Source organism: Aptenodytes forsteri, unplaced genomic scaffold, assembly GCF_000699145.1.
Source record: "Aptenodytes forsteri isolate BGI_AS27 unplaced genomic scaffold, ASM69914v1 Scaffold65, whole genome shotgun sequence".
In the NCBI taxonomy this organism is placed as follows: Eukaryota; Metazoa; Chordata; class Aves; order Sphenisciformes; family Spheniscidae; genus Aptenodytes; species Aptenodytes forsteri.
The window spans coordinates 4,686,335-4,698,142 of NW_008795127.1; the positions used below are offsets into that span (position 1 = coordinate 4,686,335).

At 40.6% G+C, this 11,808-nt stretch overlaps 1 protein-coding gene across 1 annotated transcript in view; it reads right to left on the bottom strand.

Moving 5' to 3' along the window:
• PDGFRL (platelet derived growth factor receptor like) overlaps positions 1–4,511 on the bottom strand; it is a 16,333-nt gene extending 11,822 nt beyond the window's left edge. The window contains exon 1 of the mRNA XM_019471559.1: positions 4,222–4,511. Within this exon, the coding sequence (XP_019327104.1) occupies positions 4,222–4,421 (200 nt within the window). The 5' untranslated portion in view covers positions 4,422–4,511. The remainder of the gene's footprint in view (positions 1–4,221) is intronic.
• Positions 4,512–11,808: the final 7,297 nt, after the last annotated feature.

An 11,808-nucleotide genomic window follows, 5' to 3' on the forward strand; every position in this document is an offset into this window, starting at 1 on the left:
GGTTACCCAGAGAGGTGGTGGATGCCCCATCCCTGGAAACATTCAAGGTCAGGCTGGACGGGGCTCTGAGCAACCTGATCTAGTTGAAGATGTCCCTGCTCATTGCAGGGGGGTTGGACTAGATGACCTTTAGAGGTCCCTTCCAACCCAAACTATTCTATGATTCTATGATTTCACTGTGTAATGTTATTTACTCCAGTTAGGATAGCGGAAAGAGAGGATTTCTCCTCTGGCTCAGCAAGAAACAGCCGAAGAGTCCTCCTCCTCCTTTCACTCAGCGTCTTTCCCTCCCCCATATGATAATTTTAGCATACGTTGACAGCTACAGACCTATTAAAAACTGAGACACTCTAGTACAGCAAGAAAAAATATTTTATTTACCAGGTCATAAAGTATACCTACAAAGACAAACTCAAAGAAAGCATAGCCACTAATACTACAGAAATGGCTTTTCTAATTGTAATCTCTTCCTTCTTAGAAAAGTCATATTGTCCTCCAGGATGCTGTATTCTCCTTACCATATGGGCGAGTTAAAAACATGATAAGCATGGCGCGGAGACAAAACATCTGGCTTTCATTCCTACTTCTTTTTGCAACCACCCATAGGAAATATGTTACGTGGATGCTAAATTTAACTAGTTGCAAACCAAAACACCCTCTTCTCCCAGAACTACAGACAGGAAACAGAACGCAGTGAGCATGCATCTTCAGCATCAGCTCCTGCCCTGGACCTCTGCTGTTAACAAACCCTCTGACCAACTGAGCTACAAATGCCCTCACTGCCCTGAACCTTAAGGTCTCTTCTGCCTCCCCTAATTGCAATTCTGTTAGGTGCCAGGGTCCTTAAAGCCTCCTCTTGTAGCAGCTAGAGTTAGAGGATGTTAGCAGTTCCCAGGAGATGTAAAACACCTCGCTTATTGTTAGAATTCCCACCAGACCAATTGAATTTGTACATCCCTGCTATTATTTAAAGAAAAAACAGGAACTGGGATGCCTGAGCATCTGTTGCTGTAGGGACATACAAATGAACAAAAGAATGGTAGTCATTAGTTCCCAGCAATTGCATGGACCTCATTGCCATTGCCCCTCCTCCGCACTTATCCTCGGGGCCTGGCAACCCTCTCCTTCTTCAACCCTCTCCTTCTTCACTTTCCATCACCTCCTCAGACCCCAGTCACTTCCCCCCTGCTGCTGCCGCCACCAACTCTGGTTTGCACCAGTGCCCCAACTCCAGCAAGACCAGCATGGAAATCCAAGGCAAAGAAGCTCAGCCCAGTTAATTAGCTTGGGTTTCACTCCACACCTCACTAATTGATAATGAAGGGATTACCTTATACTTGGTCTTCGAGCACTCAAAAAATGTTAGAGGATACTGAACATGTCTCTATCTAGATGATTAAACAATTTTTGCTGTAGGTTATTTGCCAATAATTTTTCTGATCTCCCCCCTTTGTCCTATATTCAGCATTTTGTTTTAAAATAATGAGTGTAATATATTTGTAAAATTTTAAAATTTGCCTATTGTAGTTGGTGCTTGGTGCATGGTCTTTTGTACGCAGCGAGGAAAATCTAAGCTCCTCTTGAAAGATGATAACATTGTTAATAACCTTTTCTGCTGACAGTTCACTTACAAACACTACCAACTGAGCTAACTAAATAATATACTATCTTTATGATATTTCAAATTAAATTCAAAGTGTTCTAAAATCACAGGATATAAATTTCATATTTCACATTCTATAAAGCAGACTTTGTTTCATATGCATCTATTAGCACTACAGCAAAGATCTTGAAACAATTACCAAAGTCATGCTAAAAATGTGACGAAAATATAACTGCACAAGATTCTGTGGTCAATGTCTCCATAAATTACTACTATTCTGTGACTCTGAAGTGTGCTACTAATCTATGTTTTCAATTTCTCTAGTTAATTATAGGATCTTCTGCTTACATTTAAAATTGTTGATTCAATCTAACTCAGCCTTACTGCTCCAATAACTTACTTCAAAATAATTTTTCTAAAGCAAAGATCATCATATTTCAATATAGGCCCTTAAATATAAGCCTAACATTCTTCTAAAAGAAAATAAATACTTAGGCAAGTTATATCCACCCAGCCAAAATGTTTTATAGCATTTATTTTGTATGACATTATTAAATTTTGTTATATGGTTAAAATACTACAAATACTGTGAACTTGAGTGAGAACAGAAAGGTAAATTGCTGAGTCAACAGAATCCCAAACTACTTCAAACTACAAAATGCCAAACTACACAATTAGGAAATGCATATCTTTTTTTCACCAAACTACCTTAAAGTATTGTATTTTGTCCCATGTGCATCGCTAGAAAAGTACTTAATTTTGTAAGAGAGGAATAGACAGTCAAACAAATAATGAAGAAGCATTCAGATTCCTCTCCAAAAACTGTGAATACTTGCCTTGCCTTCTTCAATACCAGATGCTAACACTCAGATAACATGACCTGGAGGTCTACAGGACCAAATCATGCCAGCAATCTATTTGCAAATGCACAAAACATAAGATACACTTGAAAACGACAACCACCACCACCCCCCCACACACACGCTCCCTGTTGATACTACTTTGCACATTCAGCTTTGGCTTGCTGGAAGGGCAGGTCTGTATTGCAGCTGATAAACGCCACCTACTGGAATAAATCCAAATAAAACATTATTTCTTGAAAAAGAAAAAGCAGTAGTTGTTTAAATCTGCCACGAGATCTTTTGAGAGATATTGCTGCAATAAGCCCTCAGCAGAAAGGCTTGCTGCTGTAACTTACTATGACAGAAGCCTTGCACTAGCTACAGAGGTTTATTCAGCCAGTGTAGTTCTTGAACTCCTCAGCCGTCAGGGGACAAGCAAATAAACACTCAGAGAAGAACTAGCTCACAAATTTCAGAAGGATATGCTAGAGATCAGAGTGTATAACTGCCAATCTTCAACACTCCTCTTTGAAAAGAGAAGTGGAAAGGAGAAGAATGTATCTGAAAAATTAATTAACTGGGAGTGATTGTAAATAAGGAAAACGGATCACAGAGATTCAGATAACCTCAGTTATTTACAGAGAGCATACACACTTGTACTTAATTTAGGAACAAAAGGACAATGGGAGTTGATACCTTTGCTCATACCTCTGTGCCTCTCTCACCTAATAATCCAAGAAAAGCTCCTTACAGCTCGCTCTTAGGGCATCGTTCACAGTGCTCCACAGTCTCCTTGCTACTTGTCTTTCATAGACACATAAGTCTCCATAAAACAGACACTGAAAACAAACACTACTGACAGCAAAAAAATGCCTGTGCAAGACATCCTTAAACTCCTTATATGTCCTTCCTCTTTCAAATACAGAACTAAATTACTACATTTAATCTACATTTAGCTATGTGTACTATGCTCAAAAACTGGGAAGGCAAACAAATGCATGGGTTTTTGGAGAAGATGTTTAGACCAACAGGACACTCATTTGGTGGGGCAGAGAAAGGGAGAGAGTCCTCAGTTCCTCTTCCTGCTCTAACAACTATTTATGCAGTTTCCATTAAGATGTCACTAGATGAAAGAAAAAGCTTTCCTAAACCCAAGGTGACTATCCTCAGCATTAAACTTTGTCACGCCACAAACCTTGCAATTCCCTTTTGCATACAAAGGTAACTTTGACTGAAAAAGTAAAAACTACTCTCACTTGCTCCTTAGCATGGCAGTTGGTGTATTTTTTTGCCAGTTGAGAGATGTGGGTTTGAGCCTCTTCAGGAAATTAATCTTAGTGTCTCAGGTGATAGCTACATCACCAACTGGTACAGCTCACCAGGAGCAGGTCTCTGTAAAGTAACAGAGTTGGTAGCGAGTACCTGACACCCACACTTACACATTTCCAGAGTTTTACTTTGGACTAGCTCTAATGTGGTTCCCTGTTAGTGGTTGGAGCACACTGGTGTCCCACTGGACCACATCTTCTATTTTAGATTCATCTGAAGGAAATCCAGTTCACATGCTACAAGACTACTCCACAGTGCAAATCACAGGGCAGTAATTGGTGACGACTGAAAGACGCTCATCCTTTTTTGTTGGTATTAGAAACCACTAGGTGGAACATCTTGATTGTAAAGATGTAAACAAACAAACAAACCAACCCAATGGTGTTGAAAGCAGTAGGGAAAAAAAGTTCTAGATTTCTTTTCCCCAGTAAATGAAAAATAGCTTACCTGAGTCTGGAGTCTTTAAAGGTGTCTAAGTATGAAGGATAGTTCCAAGTAACATTACTCCCCTTACATCGCAGTTCTATGCTTTGTCCTGCAGACAGGCTTAAAGTGGCAGCTAGTTTCTGGAAACGACCTTTATCCATCACCTGTGTCAGTATGGACTGGGACTTCAAAGAGAAGTCAGCAGATTCTCTCTCCCTCATTTTGGGGGGTTTGGGTTTTACTTTTTTGTTGATAGGCTTAATTTTATTTTCCCCAGGTTCTTTTGGACGCTTACTCTTTGCAGGCTGTCCAATAACTAGAAAAAAATGAAAAAAGGCAACGTTACTGATTAGAAAAAGGTTATATAGTCTTCTTGCAAAAAAAAAAAAATCTTCCTTATTATCACAGAGAATAAAGTTTTGTTCTTCCTATAAAGGATTCATAAAAATGAGTAAGAGTTAATTTCCAGAAGTTTCTGAAGTCTCTGGCATGACCCTTTTTCCTGGGGAAAAAGGAAAAAAAAAGACAGCTTTCAACAACATGTGGAAAATCTATACTTATATTTTACATAAACAGACAAATATGTAAGGTATGAGAACTTTACAAATGGGAAGGGGAAGAAATACAGCATTTCTATATCCAGTTCCTTTTGTCATTTCTACCTCATGTCATTGCCATTTAGTACACAATGCTGCACAAGTTTTCCGTCTTCATAAGGATGTCACACCCCCATCAATTCTGCATAACCTTTTTACACACCATGTTACCATAAGAGACACATGAAGAAAAACTGGCAAGTGTGGAACTTCATGACGATTTACAAAATACTGATAGTGATGCAGTGTTCTTCTTTTACAGTAAGTACTGTGAAAATACAAATGGCACTTAAGTCACTTGAAGGTAGTATTCAATTCATCATTTCTCTGTAACGGCCATTTATTTTGACAGTCCAGATGAAAACAGAACCTTATTTAGAGGCAAATGGTAAGAGATTTCATTACCTGCTAGAGACAACAGGGATGCCCAGCTGCCTTTAAAAACAAGCAAAGGAAACGGAAAGGAAAAGTGAGGTGTCTCAAATTAAAAAGTAAAAATTAAAAAAAAAAAAATCAGGATTTCCCACTTTAACTGACAGCAGGAAGCACAGATCTTTTGTGAGGTGAGCCTAAATCTGCTGTCCCCAGACACCAAAAACTCCACTAACTGTGCCTGACAGCTAATTCACATTGAACATGGCTTTTCCACATGAAAATGCTCGGGTATTTTATTGTACAAATCAATCAACAAGCTCCCTCTGGAATTAAAAATAGCCCTGCTGTATACTGAGTTAGCATGTATTAAAACTGATACTGGCTGCAGTATGAACAGCAGCACTTCCAGACTCCTGCCACTGATGGCTCCTGTGACATTCCTCATACCCCGGCTGGACACCTTGCACTGCTTCAGCCTTCCACTTCTCCAGGCTGATGTACGCCAAGTCTCTTTTAAATGGCATAGAGCCTTGTGAGCACAAATTTAAAAAACATGAAATTCAACCTGAACGTAAGAAAACGCTTTCTACTGTGAGGGTGGTCAAGCACTGGCACAGCTTGCCCAAAGAGGTTGTGGAGTATCCATCCATGGAGATATTCAAAACTCGACTGGACACGGTCCTAGGCAACCTGCTCTAGGTGGCCCTGCTTGACCATGGGGTTGGACTGGACGATCCCAAGAGGTCTCTTCCAACCTCAGCTATTCTGTGACTCTGTGATCTCAGCATGCTGAGTAATGCTGCCTGCGCAGGAGTATTTGCCTTCCGGTCTCAAACCAACTAGAAAAGAAACTGGAAGACAGCAATGCTGTAGTCGTCTTAATTTGCCCAATGTGTTTTGAACTCTTTTGGACTTACGTAATAAGAATAATTTTTTTGAGAGGCACACATCCAGTTACTAAGGTACATCCCTCCCCCGCCACACAAACATTTTTCCCAGTTCTACATTATAAGCATTGATGAAGTTGAGGGCAAAGATGCCTCACCACCTCAAAATGAGCCATAAACTGAAGAGATCAAATAGAAATGCCTTCCAAAGATCATGACATTTTAAGATAAAGTAACATTTTATAGTTTCTGGAAGGGAGAGTGAAACAAATATTTATGCTTCTTCCAGTTTTTCTTCCCACCTGTAACGCCACTGGCCATGCAAAATTGACAAACTTGGGGGAATGATGATAACAAAGGAGAATTTCAGAGAAGTGGTTGCTGCCTCCCATGGAAGACCATGAAGTAGGGTTTTTCTAGTTACTCAGAGCACATTACCCTGGTGAGTGACACAGTGCATATATTACAGGGGCAAACAGTTGGTGCAGGAGCACTTTTTCCCTGCATTACATTAGAAAGGCTATAGTGGGTCAGGCCAAATGTCTGCCTAGCCCACATCTTTGCACTGACACCACCCAGTGTCAGATGTCAACCAGGGAACAGGACAACCATCTCTGCTCCTTTAATACTAGTCTCCTAGCTTCCAAGAACCTTTAGCTCAAGGGATCTGTGAACCACAGATGCCATCGTTTTATTGTCCTTGGTGGATTTTTCCTTCATTAATTTGTCTGGTCAATTTTCAAAACTACACAAATTATACATAAATATTAGATGCCTCCTAGTTTTTGTATTAAGTGAATAAATATCCATTGTTTCTCCAACAACCTTCGCTACTGCACTTGTACTTTTACGGAACTTAAGTGTCCTTCAAACATATCCTTTCTGGACTGACAAGTTCTACTCTATTTAATCGTTCCTTGTAAAGAATATGCATCTTACAACAGTTCAGTGATATCACATTTGGGTAATGGAAAGAAGACAAAAGCAGACTGTATACCAGGTTCAAGATATGGTCAAATCACAGCTGTACATATTAGTGGTGTCTTCCTTCCTGTCTAAATAGCTCATTACTTTTCAAGAAAGCAGTATTAGGAGCTGACTTTCTCTAGAACAATCAAGCGTAACTCCAAGATCACTTTCCTAAGTAGGAATTATTGGTTAGAAATTCCTAAGTAGAAACCCATCAATGTGTATATGAAGTTAGAACCATTTGTGTTACTTTGCATCTACCAACACAAAATTTCAAGTTCTATTTTCACTGCCCAGCCTTTCAAAATGAAGAGATTCTTCTGCAACTCTTTACTGACAGTTTTCTTTTCTTTTAGCAGATTTATAAATATGCTGAAAAGCACGTGCCTTACAAGATCCATGTGAAATTCAACTGGATAAAAACAATTCTATGCCCATATTGCAAAAACTGAAGATTAACGCCTACTCTTTGTTTTATATTAGTTATTACTCCATTAGAGGTCTTCCCTTGTCTCACAGCACCTTGGTTCCCATGGAGTCTTTAACAACAGGCTTATCAAAAGCCTTTGGGAATCCATCAACCAACTCACCCATGGCCACACTCTTATAAAGTCCTTCAGAGAACTTCAGCAAATCTGCAAAACAAAACACACTTCTGAAGGGGGAAAAAAAAAAAAGGGGCAGCCATACAAAGCCATACTGACTCTTCTGTAATTCATGCCTAATTATTCAGGAGCTCAATTTACAGAATACAGAGATCTGGCTTTGTGCCTGCACCTCCCTCAAAAATCTTAAAATACTAGCGTATTTCCATTTCCCTGGAAAGGAGTAGTTATGTGATAGGTTATGCACCTGAGTTAAGACTTTAGCGATTTCAGATTCAAATTTCTTTTAAGTCTCAGGTGTATATTATCAAATCACAGCACTTAAACACTGTTCATGTTGTTGACTTTCTCTAAAGCCAATTCTTTTGGCATATTAATGAGACACGTCCTCTAATAATTCTCCCCATAGAAAGATTCTGTCTCGGAGCCTACTATTACAGTGCTCAGTAGGATACTGCACTCAAAGTTTCTGATATGCTTATCATGTCACCATTTTCCATTAAAAACTCCCTAAGCACCTCCATAGCGAACATGAGTGCACACAAATAATTAAGTTTTTAATTTAAGTTTTACTTTCTTAGGTGTTCTTTCTTATCCCCCGCTCCTACCAGCCTTACAAATTTTGTGGCCATCTCTCCCTGCCCCACCCCAGCACATCAGAAGAAGAAAAGTATTTATAGCTGGTTTTATCCCTTTTGAAAGCTGTTTCTCAAACTCTTTTTGTCTGCCTTATTCTGTTTTTTATATTTAACCCATATGTGAGTTAATGAGCCTCCTCATCTTATGTAATTCCCCCTTCCGAAATTAAACGCATCAGTCGTTTCTTTGGCTTTTATTATTCCTGCAAGAATATTAAAACTACAGTCTGGCTGTTCTAAAGCAACATCTGAATCAAATTACCTGAGTACTGCTCCAGATCAAGTCAAGAACTGCTGCTTTTCTCAGGCGTTCTCCGAGTAGCGGTTCTAAGGAGTCATCATTCGTGGCATCTAAACAATTTCACTCAGCGTCACACCCCGATGTGCGTGATCCAACCTATGCAAGGGTAAATAATTCTTCCTTTTGCTTTTCTATCCAGTCCTTGCTGCCCCTCTGATCTTCCTTAACAGAGCGGTCATTCCCTCCATCATGTTGGGTGGTCAGTAACCAGGTTGGTTGTTCTCCACAGGGCTGGTATTTCAGTCCAGATGACTTTTACTGACAAAACCCACCAGGAATCAGATTTAACACTAAAGCTTTCAACACATAATGCCACATCTCCCTTGAGTTGAGCTATTCCATCTTTCCTGTGTAATTTGAGCCCTAGTATTAGAAGGTCCCACTGACAGGCCTGATAAGCATTCCCATTTCAAACCAGCTGTTCCACATCCCTGTTGTACTTTCCAGATTTGTCTGTAGAAGCACACAAGCTTTAGTCCAGCCACCCTTTTCTTCCCCCTCCGCCCCCATTGAAATAGGACTATTTGTTCAAACTACTCTTTGCCATTTCCACTACGTTCTGCCAACCTCAATCCTGACACTTGTTCAAAGGCACACGAACCTTACAACCTCACCCCAAGGAAACGCATCATCCCAAACTGTGTGCTCTTCCACACCTGACACTCTGCCTTTAAGAAACTGCTAAAGATACCCCTATGAAAGCTTTTCAATTTTAAGTGCCAGAAGCCTGGTTTTGATTTTCCCTAGATGAAGTTTTTCCTCTCCGCACAAGCTCCCTCTGTTCCACATTTCTGTAGTTCCCAGTGAGTCAGAACACTTTCCTCCTATACCACACTCCCAGCTACACAGTGAGACTCTTGTCTGTCTGACCTTGTATTTCCCTGCAGGTGACAGCAGCAGCATTTCAGGAAACACCATCAGAGGAGCTTTTATCTACCTACACAGAAAACCTAGTTTTGCCTCTCTGCTGCACCTCCCTGAGAGGTGAGTTTCCAAGCAAGCTGTGACCACGCTCCTCCCCAACACTCCCTGTAAGTTTGTCCAGGTATCTACTGACACCACCACTTCTGCACCTCACAATCCTGCCTTCTCTCATCGCTGAATCAAGTATCTGTATGCCCAATAACTAAATTAACTGATACAGTAGTCTATCACCTAAGATACAGAGGACACACAATCAAATTCCTCCAAGAACACAGAACCCACCACACAGATTCCCCCATTTCCTTACCCAAACTGCAAGACTTCCCCAGGGAAGGGAACAAACTCAACTAGCCCATTTATGCAAGTACACGAATATGCCATGTTTGGGATACTTTACCATCTCACCAGATTTATTCGCAGAGCCCTCATTGTTTTAATCCAGCAATAACATTTCTTATTAAAAAAATAATAAAATTAAGACTTAGTAGAAAAATATTCATTGAGAAAACTCCTCCTTTCTACCGCTGATCAGCTCCTAATGTCAGTTCTAAGATGCACTGTACTCATTTCCTCTGCAATGGTACATTCAGGGTCCCTACTAACACATCATGCTGAAGCAGGAGACTATGCATCGATACGTCACAGAAATACACCATGCAGCACTTTTGCTCCTGGTTCACAGTATTTGTCTCATCCTATCCTTTAATGTTTGTCTGCCCCTTGTTCTCACAGATGTTACAACAATCCCCAAATGAGTGTTAGTCACATAATGCTAAAAAACATCCAGTTTTGATTTGAGATGTCACCTATATCCACATGCACATCTTGGCAGCATCAGAGACCTTTCAACTCTCATTAATACTGATGAATTCTTCCTTGAAAAAGAATAATAAATCAAGTGTGAGGTTACCACAAAGAATAATTCTTAACCACCAGGATTAAGATGAGAGGGAAGAGTCTTTGTGATCACAACTAACGTAACAAAACAGGTTGGACACATCTCTATTTGTGGTACTTCAAATGAAAAGTTAACCATCCAAATACGCATACAGACAACACAGGGTGACACATCAACACTCATACAGACAATCTGGAAGGACATATTTCACTGTTCATAAACTAATATAAGTTAAATTAGGAAGGCTATTTTGAAATCACAATGTCTACATTAGGACTTACACCTCTAGCTTCACACAAGGAACTGTCATTAAATATGCCAGGTCACTTTCTCCCATAGCTAAGCTTCTGGATGACATAGTGTGAAGCACCCAGTCAAACCTCAGTATAAACTAGACAAACTAAGAAAAACATAGGCCTGGGAAATCTTTTGCCCAAGTTACAACTAATTTCTCATTCTGTGTTTTTATTGTCTGTTTCTCAAATAGAAAACACTTTTCTTGATGTGGTAATGCACACCCACAGACTGGATCTTTCAGCAGAAATCCTCTCCCGCACCACGTTAGTCCAGAGTGCAATTCCTTTGCACGTAGTCAGTCATAAAAAAAAATGGGCTGGAAAGGACTTCTGGAAGTCCCTTCGTGCCCCTGTTCAGTTGCTCAGAACCTTGTCCAGTTGAGCTCTGACTATCCCAAAGGCTGGAGACTCTACAACCTCCCCCAACAACTTCTTTCAGTGCTTAACAGCTCTCAGGGTGAAGGATTTATTATGTTCTTACAAGAAATTTTCCTTACAACCTCCTGGGCCACTTGTGGTAACTGCCTCTTTGCCTTTCACCGTGCACCTCAGAGCCTGGCTCTAATTTCTCTACAAACCCTTCCCCGGGCTACACAAGCCTTGTTCCCCAAGCCCTTCCGTGGTGAAAAACAAATTTATTTTCGTTTGTTTCTTCTGAAGAAGTTTTAGTAAGTCTATTCGCATTTTGCAAGAGGGAAACAGCCTCTCTTTTGCCTAGTTAAAGTCTATATAAGTCAAGGATTGGTTATGAATGTCCCTTCCCAGTCAAAAATTGCCTCTTTCCCCACCAAGAATTCATCACAACCTGAAATTGAGGTATGAGTAAAGTTCGGTCCTCTCTACAAACGAACAACCATGCACAAAACCTTTTTTCTTTTTTTTTTTTAAACCCAAGCACCACGTCCACCACTGACCCTCCTCCGGCCGCGGCACGGGGATTTAAGCGCGGACTTAAAACGTCGACCCTGAAGAGAAACGGAGGTGGGGGTCAGCTGGTGTTGCCGCAAACGCCTCCCCCCAAAACCCCCGCACGGACGAAACCACATTTTCGGTCTCCGGCAGAAAGCCTCGGCGGCTCGCTGGCCAAAGACCAAGAGCAACCCGCCTTCCCTCCGCCTC